The sequence below is a fragment of the Myotis daubentonii genome, chromosome 2 (genome assembly GCF_963259705.1).
Source record: "Myotis daubentonii chromosome 2, mMyoDau2.1, whole genome shotgun sequence".
Lineage (NCBI taxonomy): Eukaryota > Metazoa > Chordata > Mammalia > Chiroptera > Vespertilionidae > Myotis > Myotis daubentonii.
This window is the reverse complement of record NC_081841.1, coordinates 78,049,518-78,065,196: the sequence shown is the minus strand read 5'-3', so window position 1 is coordinate 78,065,196 and position 15,679 is coordinate 78,049,518. Positions and strand designations below refer to the sequence as shown.

General features: G+C 42.6%; 1 protein-coding gene across 4 annotated transcripts in view; it reads right to left on the bottom strand.

Moving 5' to 3' along the window:
- Nucleotides 1-5,823: 5,823 nt before the first annotated feature.
- SYT1 (synaptotagmin 1) overlaps nucleotides 5,824-15,679 on the bottom strand; it is a 567,791-nt gene continuing 557,935 nt past the window's right edge. For all 4 annotated transcript variants that reach the window (XM_059683704.1, XM_059683702.1, XM_059683701.1 and 1 more), the window contains 2 exons: nucleotides 14,105-14,238; nucleotides 5,824-8,908 (listed from right to left, as the gene is read on the bottom strand). In XM_059683704.1, coding sequence (XP_059539687.1) covers nucleotides 8,702-8,908; nucleotides 14,105-14,238 — 341 coding nt within the window. In that variant the 3' untranslated portion in view covers nucleotides 5,824-8,701. The remainder of the gene's footprint in view (nucleotides 8,909-14,104; nucleotides 14,239-15,679) is intronic.

Genomic DNA, 15,679 nt, shown 5'->3' with positions numbered 1-15,679 from the left:
GGGATGGAGAGACTCATATTCCAGCTCCGGGCCTGTAAACGCACCAAGCCCACAGTCGGGGAGGCCGTGGGAAAACTGGAACACATAACACCAATGGCAGTATTTCCTGGTGAAACCTTCCAAGAAGCCAAATTTGAAAATTCTGGAAACTTAAGAAAACAAATAGATAAAATCTATCTACGTATAGATTAATAAAATAATAAATAAAATCTCCACTAAAGTATCCATAGCAATATTATTTATGTAATAAATACATTAATTAATAATAACTTAAATGTCCAATATTAGGGAAATGGTTGAATTGTTTATCTACCTGAAGACAAAAGTCAGATGATCATTAAAAGCAACAATTATAAAGACTGTGGCAATAAGAATGGCTTGTTTCTTTTGTAAGTTGTATAATATCTCATCATGAGGTTGGACACCTGAAGCCAATATAATATTATACATTAACTATAATTTTTAAAAAATGCTAAAAATACACGCAAAAAAAAGGTGATTGTATATGGACCAAGATTGTCGGTCCAGATGGCAAGACATAAAGGGTGTGTACGGTGATTTTTTCCCTCTCTTTTATCTTTTCTTCCTTTTAAGTTTCTATAATAGTAATTCTTTTTATGAACTCAGGAATCTAGAATTGTGTTAATGCCTTAGTGCTTTTGAATAAAGGCTGCTTAACATATATAGCAGATGATTGGTGCCTGGAAAACCAATTGATGTTTTCAGATAATGAGAGGTGGTGCATACTTATAATATTTCCTTTTCAGTAGTGTTTTTGGTCAAGGGGAAGAATGACCAAGCTGTTGCTGTGGTCTGAGTCTGGGCCTTCAACATACCACCTGGCAGAGGTGTATGGGGGCCAAATAGTGTTGTTTTGTTGGCCAAAGTGAATATTGCGTTATCTGTATGTATAATTAGGTCGGGGAATTTTGGTGCCATAATTGTGAAAGTAGTGCTCTCTGCAAGCATGCTAAGCTGGAAGAATATAAGTTTAGAGGTGCTAGGGGCCATCTGTGCTGTCATATGGAGACACTGGTGGCAAAAGGGGAAGAGAGAGAATAAATGGGATGTCTACATTGTTTGAGGGCCTTGATCCAGCTGTTCCTGAATGTAATCATACCTTGAACTTCCTGCTTAGATGAGCCATTAGTTTATTCCTCTCTCTTGCTTCCTTACCCCCACTTCCTTCTTCCTTCTCTCTCTCTTTTCCTAATTCAGCTTGAAATGGGTTCCTTCCCCAGGCAACTTAAGGAATCCTGCACTCCCATCCCAGGGGAGGTAGGGAAGTGATGGAGGTAAAGTGGACAGCTGGGAAGGAAGTGAGTCCTGACTCGGTTAGTACAAAATCCTGTTGAAGCTGTGTGCACCCCGGCAGGAGCAAGTATGTTTTACACAGGGGAAGGGCTGTTGGCAGGAGGGCTACTGTCAGAGGAGAAGGATGAGTGTGGGAACTCTGGCATGTGTGTCGGTGGGAAGGCGGAGTGCTCAGCATGGCTGAAATGCAGATGGTAACCTGCAGGTAACTTTCAGCCAGCCTCAGAAGTTAGATCACAAATCATCAGCAGGTTTGCCTGGTGTTTTCATTACTGTTCCTTCTTGATGGTTCCTCCTGAATAATGACTACTCTGTAGGCTTTGGGAAATTTCTTCGTACATTTAGTATTAGGCCATTTCTCATTTTTATTTTCCTGATTCCTTACCTCTTTATTCCACAGTTGCCTTCTGACTGTTTAATGGTAAAGATTTGTGTGCAGCTTAAATCAGTTGCTAAACATCAAAGAGCCCGGTGCATGTATAATAAAGATGTGTTGCAGCGAGGGGGTGATTGCAATCATGGTTGGAATTTTCAAATCTGTGACAGTAAACTCTCTGCATAAATAGAATAAGAATGTGATTTCTGCGCATGCATCTGTTTCATCAGGTGTGTGAGGCCTAGCGCGGCTCAGGTACCTGCCCTGGATCCTCCGAGGAAGAAACAAGAGTGTTCAGAGTGTCTGTGCAGCTGCCGAGAAGTGTGTGCCCCTGGAATGTTTATGTGGAAATCCCAACACTCTTAGGAGGTGGGGCCTTGTGAGGTGATTAGGTTATGAGGGTGAAGCCCTTATGAATGGGATTAGAGCCCTGATAAAAGACTCCAGGGAGCCCAGGCCGGTGTTGGAGCAAAAGGTGGCAGGTTTGATTCCCGGTCAGGGGATATACCAGATTGTGGGTTCCATCCTGGTCAGGATGGGCACAGGAGGCAGCCAATCGATGTTTCTCTCTCACATTGATGTTTCTCTCTCTCTCCCTCTCCCTTCCTTTTTCTCTAAAAAATCAATAGAAACATATCCTTGGGTGAGTGTTTTAAAAAAAGAGAGAGAGAGAGAAGGACTCCAGGGAGCTTTCTTTCCCCTTTTACCTTGTGAGGGCACAGCAAGAAGACGACCCCTCCCATCTAATTTCCCCTCCCCCCGCCCCACACACACCCACTGAATCTACTGGTGCCTTGAGCTCAGACTTCCCAGCCTCCAGCACTGTGAGAGTTAAATATGTGTGTTTAAATCATCCCCTCTGTGGTATTTTTGTTATAGCAGCCTGAAAGGACTAAGGCAGTGGTCGGCAAACTCATTAGTCAACAGAGCCAAATATCAACAATACAACAATTGAAATTTCTTTTGAGAGCCAAATTTTTTTTTTTTTTTTTTTGGTGAGAACCTGTCAAATCCTAGCAGATGGTTTAATCGAAGCTGCCCACTCCCAGAGCAGGACACAGAGGCAGCGACAAAGCTGAGGGCACATACCCGATGTCCCAGGAGCTTTCTCCTCCAGACCTGCAAGAGAGAACCCATGTGTGGAACGCTGGCACTCTGCTCCTGGAGACCGCAGGATGCTGATGTGCAAGAGCCAAATTTTTTAAACTTAAACTATATAGATAGGTACATTGTTATTAACTTAATTAGGGTACTCCTAAGGCTTAGGAAGAGCCACACTCAAGGGGCCAAAGAGCCGCATGTGGCTCGCGAGCCGCAGTTTGCCGGCCACGGGACTAAGGCAACTAATGCATTGGTCATTGCCTGCTTGTTCTCTGCCCTCATTCCCACCTGTCTTGGCTCTGCCATGTACTCGGGGTGGGTGCTAAGACCCAGTAGGCTGTTTCCCAGACTCCTGGCCAGTTGACTCTGATTAGGCTCTGCCAATGGGAGGCCCTGGCTGGGTTGGGTTAGGTGGAGGGGAGAAGGGACCCACAGTCCTGTTTCCAGCTCTTGCCTCTCTCCGGCAGGCACAGTGGCCACTGCGGGGCCAGGGTCTTCTGGCCTCCCCAACCTCCAAAGGGGGGCCTCACTGGTGTCCCCCCACCAGCCTCAGTGGTCCCAGAAAACTGAGTTCCAGCCCCTCCGTTCAGGGTCTGGGCCTGATTAACACTGTCTCTCCAATTGGTTCTCCCAGACTGAGCGGTGGCGCTGTGGGCTCACCTGTGCTTCAGCCTTGTCCATGCGTAGTCCAAGTCCTAACCCACCACCACAGAATGCGACTGTTTGGACCAGGAGCCCTCACAGAGGTAATTAGGTGAAGATGAGGTGGGCCCTAATCCAATAGGACTTATGTCCTTAATATGAGGAGGTGAGGGCACAGGCATGGAGGAGAGGCTAGGAAAAGCCAACCCGCCAGCACCTTGGTCTCGAACTCTGACCTCCAGAACTGGGAGAACACAAACTTCTGTTGTCTCAGCCCCTCGGTGGGCCCCTGGTGTTTTGTAAGGGCAGCCCTGACAGACAATTACAGGTGGTGTCTGTGAATCTCTGGTTTCACTCATCGTCTCACCCATGTGTTCTCGGTTCTCTCTTTGTGGCCAATTTCCTATAAAATTCCCTCTTTGAAACCCATGGAGTGGTTTTGTTTTCCTGACTGAAGCCCCCAACATGGATGATTTTTTGTTTTTGCTTTTGTGAATTAATTAAGAAATATTCTAGCTGGGATGGTATGGCTGATCAATGTTTCTCATATTGATGTTTCCTTCCCTTCTGCTCTCTCTAAAAGATAAAGAAGAGCAACATATTCTTGGGTGAGGGGTTAAAAAAAAGAGGAAGAGAGAGACTCCGGGGAGCTCTTGACCTATGAACCAGGAGGTCGTGGCTTGATTCCCAATCAGGGCACATGCCCAGGCTGCGGCTCGATCCCAGTGGGCTTTACAGGAGGCAGCCAATCGATGATTCTTTCTCATCATTGATGTTTCTATCTCTCTCTCCCTTTCCTTTCCTCTCTCTGAAATCAATAAAAACGTATTTTAAAAAAAGAAATATTCTACTTTCATACATAATGCCAAGGAGCTATTTAAGAAAAACAAACAAATGATTATTTGTTGCACCTAATCCTGGTGGACTGCCTCCAACGTCCTTTTCTCGGCTTGCACTGAGCACTCAGCCAGTGTTCCTCGGAGTGTGCGGTAGCTAAGTGGCCCCTCCCCAGCTGTCGAGCCGTGTGGCTTAGTGCCATCTCTCCGTGGCGGTGCCTAACGAAAGCTGGCTGAAGCGAGTAGGATGTAGCCAGCAGTCGAAGACCTTACTGTGGGGAAACTTGAAGCCTTGTTAAGTGAGGTATTTTTTGTCACAGTCTTGCCTCCACACTGGGATAACTCCTTCCGGTTCCGTTAGCATGTCCCTCTGGCGTTGTCCTCTCCAGGAAACTTTTGTTCATATCGCTCCCTCACCCCAAAGAATGTGTTATGAGATGGGTTCCCCAGGATGCAGATTCTCGGATGAAGGGGTCTCACTGGGGAGTGCTCTTGGGAGTAACCCCTGTAAAGGAGCTAGGGAAACTGTGAGGAAGAATTTGCACTGCAGTGCGGCTGCAAGAGCATCCTCAGCTAACCCTGGGGCTGTGAGACTGAGATGGCGCCTTCGAGAGATCCCGTGAGGCCACAGATGTGGGCTGCCCGGGGAGGATGCGTGGTCTCCTAAGTCAGGCAGCTTCCTCAGTGAAGGTCAGAAGGACACAGCTGTGAGCTGTCAGCAGTGCAACAGGGGAGTCAGGGTAGCACACCAGGGTGTCCGCTGTGATTGGTCTAGTGCAGTGGTGGGCAAACTGCAGCTCTCGAGCCACATGTGGCTCTTTGGCCCCTTGAGTGTGGCTCTTCCACAAAATACCACGTGTGGGCGCGCACGTACAGTGCGATTGAAACTTCGTGGCCCATGAACAGAAGTCGGTATTTTGTGGAAGAGCCACACTCAAGGGGCCAAAGAGCTGCATGTGGCTTGCGAGCCACAGTTTGCCGACCACTGGCTCTAGTGAAATTCTCAGGGACCGAGGTGCACAGTGCAGTGTATTTTAATGGTGCCTTTCTACGTCTGCCTGAGACTGTGGGCTCAGGGACAGGAGGACCTGGTTACATCACTCATTGTATCTCCAGCATCCAGTAAAAACATGGCATTTAGTGGAGGAGATATTTACTTTTATCTCTAGGAATTGCAGCAGGTAGGGTATTTAACATCATGCTGCCCTCCAAAAATGGGGTTTAAAAACCTGACTTTCAATCCCAGTCTGGAGAGGCTGTGTGGCTCAGGCTCTAGCGTGCAAACCCTGGAGGACATAGTTTGGGCACAGCAGGAGGCCTGATGCTGCACCAGGTGGATTGACCAGAAACAGAGAAACATACTGAGACGGACGCTGCCAGGAACTCTGGCCGCATGCGCTCCGGGCATTGTGTCCCTGCAGCCGCTGTGTTCCCAGCCAGGAACCGAGGCAGCGCTCGGTGCATTGTTGATCTGCCTCTGGCCCCAGAGTCCACAGGCCATCGACCGACCCCTAGAGTCAGGCAAGACAAGGAGTTGAAAGGTGGCACAACATCAACAGGAAATAAAACATTTTTATTGAATATCCGGGTAATATGTGAAGTTATTTTTAACAACGATCAGAAAACTACTGTGGAATTCACTACACGAAGTGAAACAAAATTTAAACCACCTCATCAAAAATGAAGGTAAAATACAGCTAAAGTAGTGGGCTCGCGGGCCACGAGCCATATGGCAGAAGGAAACACCCCAACATTTCTACAAGATACAGAGAAAACCCACACATAGAAACACTCAAGCAGGCAGTAAATATACACAAAGGCAACTAGGATCTTTCTAGAGCATCCGATTCTAACACTTTACACAGCTTTGTCAGAAAGGTACATCTGGCTTATCTGAGGGCGAATCTTGGACTTAGAGCAGGTTCGGTCACTGACTTGTGAGAGATGGTATAGTACCAACTGATTCAGTGGCGACAAGACCCCACGTCTGGCAGTGTTGCAAGAGAATGCATTAGTAGGACTTGAATGCAAGAAATCATGTGTCTTCGGCAGCTTGAACCTGCTTGTTTTGAAGTACTGTTTCAGTGTCAACAACGTGAAGCTAAATACAATAAAATGAGATGTCAGTTTCTGGTATTTCAGGAATTTTTACAAGTCAATCAACTCCCTCTCTTTGATTGTGTTCGGTCCTTTACAATGGAAAGATTCTCATTTGACTCTTCCGTTCAAACAGGTATCTAGTCTTACATCAAACCTTCCCCATTTTCTAATATCTGTGTTTTTCTTTCTTTCTTTTTTAAGTGTGGACCACCTACAGAAGAGGGAGATGTTATTCTTTTGTCCTTTTTGTCTGTCCCAGTTCTAGAGTTTGCTATCACTGGTCTGAAAGGTCAAAGGGTATGCCTCTTCTTTGATGAGGAAAGAATAATGAAGAGAATTCAGGAAACCACTAACCCCATGTTCCAAGCCTCCCACCAGCCCTTTTTGAATTCTCTTTGTGTTGTTAAAAAAAAAGTGTGGCATGATACCCTCAAGTCTTCTGCCTAGTTTTCCTCCACTATGTTCTGATATTGGTGGCGATCAACTCCCACCTCAGCACATCCCGACTCTCTGTGGCCTGGAGTTCAAATGGGCTGCAGAAGTGAGTGGGAGAAAAGACTCGATGCAGTGTGACAACAGGCTGCCCTTCAGAGTGGTTGTCTGCCATCGTGGGGAAAATATGGAATATTGCACAGTGCTTGACAAAATGCTGTGTCCCACCCCGTTCTGTGTATCTTCCTTGTCCTATGCATAGCTTTTCAGTTCTGAGTTGGTCCTTTGTAACGAGAACTGTTTGTGCTACACACTTCGGGCAGTGCAGTAGAGGGAATGGCAGTATTGTGTACAATATCACTACGGGATAAATTGAGTGCTATCCACTGAGGAAACTACGTGTCTAAGCACACAAGGCAGTCACAGTGTTACACAGAGCAGTCCTTGAAGACTCTTATGGAATGACTAGTAGCTTCATAATAGTGCCATTTACTACATAATAACATTGAAAACATTTAAAAACTCCTCCTAAGTCAAGCATCTAGAATACATAAGAGGTTGCTTCAGTTTTCTAGAACTTGTTCTTGGTTTTGTTTCACCTTTTTTTAAAGGACAAATTAAAACTTCTTTAAGTAAAAAGAGCATATAAAAAAGATCACTAGCTGTCTGTTTTGGCTTAATCGAAGTGCATTCAGAACTATGGCTAATTGTTTGCTTTTCATCTTTTGATGGGATTACAATACTGTCTGTGTACCACAAAGTAACTTTGTGTAATAAGCACAGATTGCTGTGTTAAAAATATCCTGCATTCCTTCTAATCTGGTTTTGTGTAATAAAATATCTTGTTACAAAGTCTAGTGTGCAAATGTTTTGGAATTATTAGCTGTGTGAAATCTGGAACAGAATTCACAGGATGCACGTTTTGTATAAAGGTGATAATGGAGAGCTACTTGTTTCTTTTGAAATAGTCAGGCAATATTTCAGAAATGCTGACTTCTCCCCTCAGCATCTTCCCACCCACCCCCATCCCTAAACAAATGCACACACACATGCACACATGCACACACGCACACACACACACACACACACACACACACACAACACCGTCAAGTTGCTACTCTATATGCAATAACATGAAATCATTGACTCCTGTTCAGTTGCTCCTTCAAATGTAAGAGTGAAGCCCTGGTTTTAGCTTTGTAGATATGTACAGACAGATGCTGTTCTGTTTTGTGGCTATACTTCCTGGAGGTCAGCCTGGATGCTGCTCAGATCATGCTAATTTGCCTGTGAAGAAATTCTACAAAATTGGACGCACCCACCAAATATGTGGTGTAAGTGTATCTTGGTACTCAAATGATTCAATAGAAAGCTCAGGTTTAAGTTGTCCTTTAAGGTGTCAGTTTCACTGTACTAGTGCCTTACAAGTTGATATTTTTGCTGGGAATGCAGACGATACTATATTTACCATATACTAGTAATATATTATCAGCTCTCCTATATCTCAGTCAATTTACATAGTTTAAAATAGAACATCTTATTAAAAACATCTAGATATACACAGATTAGGAAACGCTTACAACATACAAATACACAAACTAGAAATAAATCTTTAGCATACTGGTATGTACAACTGTGTGATACAATAAATAAGTTCAGTCATGCTCTATCTACACATCATATTGCTTAAAAGAAGAGTAGATTTGGAGGGCAGTTGTATGATGAAGGACTCAGGGGCTCTCTACCTTTAAATTTGTGCAAATTAAAACAGGATTTGAAGTACCACTGAACCGTGTCAGGAACGCATGGCTGGAAAAACGCAAGGACCCATATTACTGAGGTATTTACAGATACTGGCTAAAGAGCACTATGTGGGCAGATGCAGAAAGGCTTCTTTCCTTTACTTCTTGATGGCCAGCATGGCGTCAACTTCCTCCTCTACCTGTAGGGTGTGCCACTGGGCAATGGGTCGCCTGGGGTTGGCCAGCATGTCTGACCAATGTCGCAACTCAGCCCCGGTGCTGTTGTAGCCCACAAAGACTTTGCCGATGGCATCGTTCTTGCCAATCTTGTCATAGTCCAAAACAGTTACCACCACCTGCACTTTCTGAAAGAGGACACAAAATAAACATTAGTCACCCAGCCCCGGAGATACCTCCCTATTACAAAGCTTCCTTGAGAGCTAGGGAATTGGAAATAAGAAGACTCAGTTTCCAAGCATGTGAAGACGACTTGAATATGATGCGATCCCTATTTTGCCATCATTACATCATCATCACCACTATTATTATCATTGTCATCACCTTCAAAATACTCAGTAAATGTTCATTTTTAGTATGTATTTGTACTCTTCTAAGTCTTTTACATACACTGCTCAGGTACTTTTCACAATAGAGCGGTGGTTCTCAATCTTCCTAATGCCGCAACCCTTTAACCCTTTTCGGTCCAACCTGGAGGCTGACTGGACAGACCAGGCGCTAGGAGCAGGTCCAATGTCGAGCAATAAGAACATTAAAAGTTCAACATCCAATCCCGTCAATTGATTTGGACCAGACTGTTTGAATTCCAAAAATAACATTGGACTGCAAAGGGTAAATACAGTTCCTCATGTTGTGGTGACCCCCAACCATAAAATTATTTTCGTTGCTACTTCATAACTGTAATTTTGCTACTGTTATGAATCGTAATGTAAATATCTGATATGCAGGATGTATTCCCATTGTTACAAATTGAACATAATTAAAGCATAGTGATTAATCACAAAAACAATATGTAATTATATATGTGTTTTCTGATGGTCTTAGGCGACCCCTGTGAAAGGGTCGTTTGACCCCCAAAGGGTCGCGACCCACAGGTTGGCGACCCACAGGTTGAGAACCGCTGCAATATAGTCTATTAGTATTGCCATTCTATAGAGAAGAGATGGAGCTCAGAGAAGGTAAGAAGCCGGCCTGAGGTCATAGAAGGAATGAGTCTTTTGGTTCCCAGAGTCCATGCTGTAAACCACATACTCTGCTGCTGGTGTCAACTCATATTCATCTATGAATGCATTTGTTTCAGTTGTCTCATCCGGGAAATTTCTGACATTGACACTCAGACCATTCTTTTTCTGGTTACAATTCCCAAAGCAGCCATGTACAGCAATCCCACTCTGTGGGGAGGGGGAGAGCCAATATTTTCCATAAAACTAATCTAGAATTTCAGCTGGTCACAAAATTGTTGTGAATATAAGATGTGACCATAGAGTAAAAGTCTTTAAAAAGTAGTAACTAAGTAAAGATAATATTTTTCATTCATACATGCTTTCAATAAACATTTATTGAGTAAAGCTACTATGAATCCAGCATCAACAGCAAATGGAAATAACCTTTTTGGGCCACATAGGATTTTATTTTGGTGATTCCATTAAATTTTGAGGGTTTCTGTAATAACTTACTTTTTTGAACTGACTGAACTGACGAAAGCAAATCCATACCATTATCACATGAAAGAAAGACTTTTTAAAAGCACATTTTAGTTCTGCTTCCTAAGGAATAAATTTAGTTAGTCAAAATATGCAATGGCTCCAATCTAGAAATGGAGTGCAAAGATAAAGGAACACTTTGGAGTAAAGTAGAATGCATAACATTTTGTGGCGCATTAAAAAGAGCAGAAAATGCAGTGATAGAAGCCAGGGACAGATGGAGCCCAGCGGAGTGCTGGCCCTGTGTAGACTTTGTACTCTGAGGTCTTCGTTCTTGCACCAGTGTGTGGGAGAGGGTGCCCAGGTGCAGGTTCAGATCAGAGAAAATGATCTCTTCTCAAAGTGAAATGTAGAATGTGAAATGAAACACACTGGCGATAAAGGACGCAGACTTCTGTCTTCCTTTGTGCGGCCTGGGATTGTTTTATGGCCAAGGGAATTACCTGCCCACTGGATGGTGTTTGGAACTGAGCTTGGTTTTCAGAAACTTTCCATGCAAACGCATCAGGATGCAGTCAGGTTGCAGGGAAGGGGGCGGGGCGATGGGGACCTTGTTCCCAAAGGTAACATGAAAGGGATGGACTTTGATTATTCAGCTCGGAATGTATTGATTAGTAACACTCAACAATATCCTTATGAAGGCGTTGGATTAATTTTTCCAGCCGCATGTATAGTTTATACATTTTGGGGGCTTGAGGAAAGGAATGCATCATTTTCATGTGCATTTATAAACCGGCATTTTTTTCTTCTCGCAGAATACATTTCTTAGGGATAGAGACAGAAAGACAGATAACCCTGTAACTGCAGGATAGAGGACCCCTAAACCCCTATGATCGCATGTGAAATGCTCAATTACTTTCTCTAGGGAAAGCAAAGATGTGGAAAGCAGCCTGCTGGGAAGGGAAAAATGAAAAGAATACATTGACTTAAGGAGCAGAGGAGGAGGGAGGCAGTGACAGGCGAGCCCATCCTTCCCGGCCTACTGTACTCTATATGGGGCGCAGGCTCTGTCCTGACAAAATGTTATCTCCTCCAAAATGCTGCCCCGGAAACCCAGCATATGTTCTGTTTTTCATGCACTTCATTTTCAACATGTGTGCATTTGCTGCAATTTATAGTTGAAAAGGAACATTTATTTTTCAAAAACCGGGTACAGAATTGTCACTCAAAGGGGAAGGTTTACAATAGGATTTTTCATCTCAGTGCCCTGCCTGATATTGTTTTGCGGAATTAAAAAAACAACAACACCCAAATACCAGGAGGTGTTAGTTTCCATAGGAAAAAGGTCTTAGAACTTAGAAGAGTTCACTGAACAGATATTGCAAGATAAATGGTTGGAGATAATTGGATGTCTTAGGGGTTTGCCAGTGGGTCCGAAGCAGAGAGCGCACTGGTGCGGACGAGTGAACAAGTAATTGGGGGCAGGAGGCGGTGTCTTCTGCAGTGCCATTTACTGATGTAACAGCTGTTGAAAGTAAACAAGGATGTCCACTTTGCTGCCATGTGAACATGTACATGAGAAATGTAATATAAAAACCGTGAATCAATGTGAGGACGGTGGGATCACTGATTTTTCAGAAACTGCCCTATAGCCTGGCCAGTATGGCTCAGTGGTTGAGCGTCGACCCACGAACCAGGAGGCTACCGATTGGATTCCAGGTCAGGGCACATGCCCCAGTTTCGGGCTGGATCCCCAGGAGGGGGCTGGCAGGAGGCAGACCTATAATTCTTTCTCATCATTGAAGTTTCTGACTCTCTCGCCCTTCCTCTCTCTGAAATCAATAAAAACATAAAAAACCCCCCAACCAAACAAAAAAAACACCTGCCCTATATAAAACACTAGCTACATGTAGCTGTTTAAGCAAGTGAAAAATAAATGAAGTTCCTTGTTCACACCTGTGACCGAGGTGCTCATTGCACCTTGTGGCTGGTGGCTGCCATATTGGACAGCACAAATGATAAAATACCTCCATCCTCACAGAGTTCTGTTGGACAGTGCTGATTTATGTATTGCTTTAATCTACTGTTAGATCCATTTTCTAATAAAATGTTGATTTGAAAAAGAGACAACACTAGCATTGTGAATAGTAATAATGATGGGAACCACTTACTGAGTGTTCCTATGTGCTCGGCACTGTCCAAAGCACTTTTATATGCATAATCTTACTTTGATGTGGATCCTGTTATTACTTCTATTTGACATATGAGGAAATTCTAAGCCTCAGTTTCCTTATATGTAAAATTGGGATAATAATGGAATCTCTCTCATAAGGTTATTGTAAGGATTAAATGAGATTATATGTATAAAGTGCTTAATATGGGGCTAGGCACTAAATAAACATACAATAAATGTGGCTATTTCTTAGCTTTTTCATAGAATAAAGGTGTGATTCGTTCATAAGATTCTGCATTCTAAGAATAGATTAAAAGTAAAAACATGCAACTGAAGAGTATTCATTGACTGGTTATTCTGGGCCTGTAGAGAGCTCCAAGTTGTTTTGATGCCTATCCTTCATTTCTCCTTCAAATATGGACAAACTTTTATGTTATGAAAAGATGGACCCATATCAAGTACTTAATAAAAAGTAGTGTTGATTTAAGCATTTTAACTCTCTGATACCCATTAAAAATTACCAATAAATAACCCAAAATCATTGGTTATGAATTTTGGACTCTAAAAGTCTAACTATGGATATGAAGTGAGAAAACCTTAAATAAGTGAGAAAACCTTAAATTAAATTTTATTTAAAAATGGCTAAATAATAAGATCATATGCTATCATTTGGGCTACATGTAGCATCCTATTTTGAACATGTTAACCACAAAGTCTTCTAATATACTTCCTATCATAACAATTATTATCTGCAAAGTAAGGATTCATTTTTATAAAAATACCCATTCCCTCAGATTCAGAAACAAGGAGCTAACTTTAAACAAATAAAAATACAATTTAGCCTAATTTTTCTATTTTTTATTTTTATTTTTATTTTTTTTATGGAGAGGAAGGGAGAGGGATAGAGAGTTAGAAACATCGATGAGAGAGAAACATCGATCAGCTGCCTTCTGCACACCCCCTAACTGGGGATGTGCCCGCAACCAAGGTACATACCCTTGACCAGAATCGAACCTGGGACCCTTTAGTCCATAGGCTGACGCTCTATCCACTGAGCCAAACCGGTTAGGGCTAATTTTTCTATTTTAATTGTCTTAAAAAATGTCTTTTTTTTTTAGAGAGAGAGAGAGGGAGAGAGAGAAACACAGATGTGAGAGAGAAATATTATTTGGCTGCCTCCAGCATGCACCCCAACTGGGGAACTTGCAACCTGGCTATGTGCCCTGACTGGAAATCTAACCGGTGACCCCTTTGTGCATGGGACAACATTTAACCAACTGAGCCACACTGGCCAATAAAACTTAAAGATACTGCATATTTAGTGTCAACCAATATACTTCCCTTATTGCTATTTTTTTTTTCTGTAAAGATGTGCTTAGAAGAATTGCATATTATGGCCTGGGAGTAAATAGTGAGAATTCATTTGTTCTGGACCTTTTAATCTTTACAAATGTACATTTTGGGTTAGTATCGTTGTTCTATCGATGTCCTTTCTATTTCTGCTCAAGAGAAGGCCAGCTGTGTTTGGCTGATGAGGCAGCACATCCTGGGCTGTGTATGTGAGCCTTCTCCTCTTGATGTAGCTTAAGCATCAAATGTGCCCGGGAATAAGAATGGCAGTTCTAATGACGGCATGTGCTCTGATAATGTACAGTGTCTGTGTGTTTAGCTTATGTGGTCTGAATAAATGAAATTAAATGGGAAGACAAAATTATGTTTGACATTACCTGGATTTGCTCAAAGGGTACTTCAAAGCTGAATGACTCATTGTAGTAGGGGTTGAGTGTATTCTTTTTAATTGTTGTCTTCTTCTTCTTCAGCCTCTTGCCATTCTGCATCAGATGAATCTTCACATAAGGATCTGAAAAACAGAAGCAAAATGTTTAGGAGATTCGAGACACATATTTTAGATTATAATTTAGCTTATAAAAGGCCAAGAATTCCCAATAGGAAAATAATTGCATAGCATATAGTTAGTGTTTTTTAACATTTAATTTTTTATGGAAAGATTATAATCAACCTGTGGGCTATGTTTTTTTTGCCATTGCATTGTCAATATTTATAGTTGGATTTATACTATGAGAGCAGTGGTGTGCTGGTAAACCAGCTCTTTGGATAAAAAAATAAAATGACTTGACATGTAGCATTTGCCAATGTCCATGATATAAGCCGATTTCAAGCTATGAACAGTTTAATGTTTAAAGTTCTGAATATTTAACAATTGGCTCTTGCGAGCTGGCACTGTATGGAAATAGCTCTTGATAGAGGACAAAGGAGTCGTTTCATTCATTCATTTACTTATTTACTGAACCAATGTTATTTAGACCTTAGGGATTGAGTAGTGAACAAAACAGACCACCCCCGTTTTTATGATGGAACTTCAGACTTGTGCGGGAAATAGACAGTAAGCTTGTAAAGAAAAGAAAAGAAATGCACATGAAATTACAAGTTGAGGAGAATGCACTAGAGGAAAAGAGTAGGAGAGAGACATGATAGGGACTACCAGGTTTAGTATGGTGAGTCCCAGGTAGGAATGAAATTTTTAGACCATCCACGTAAGGCCTCTCTGGGGAGGTAACTGAGATAAGAAGGTTGGAGGTAAGAAGAGGCTGAGAAAGAGAAAGAGACAGGAAAGAGGGAAAGAGAAGAGAGGAGAGAGAGCCAGTGGCTGTGCCTGAGCGTCCCGAGGGAGAGAGGAGCTTCCAGCGTTCAGGAAAAAGAGAAGAAGCCAGCACACACACAGGTAATGAGAAAAGGAGCGCAAGATCCCCTTAGCAGCTTCCCCACGGCCTCATTAGGTAAAGGTAAAGTAAAAAGTAGGTCACTGAAGCAGTGCGATGATTCCCATTGACAGTTCTCAGTACTAATGGGTAACTGACATACCTTCACGTCACCAAGAACCAATGCTCATGTTCGAGAGGAAAATCTACTGTTTTCTTAAACATTTTTTTCTACTTTACATACAATGCGTGTTCATTATAGAAAAAAAAAATCAGAAAGCAATGTTAAAAAAAGTGAAACTTAAATCACGCGTGATTTTATTCTCCTAGTAACCGCTGCTAAGCCTTCCAACATTTCTTCCCTCCCTTTCAAAACATGTACAGCTGGGAGGATCTTGACAGATGATCTGGTCTGCCCACATATTTTTAGAAGATAAAACTGCGGATCAAAAAAATGTTCTTATCTTCCTCTTCCTATCCCCAGTAAAACATAACTCCTGAGGGACAGAAACTTGGTCTGCCATGTTCATTAATTGAATTTGCTAAACAGTACCTGCACTCTTCAGTTTTTGTTGAATGAGT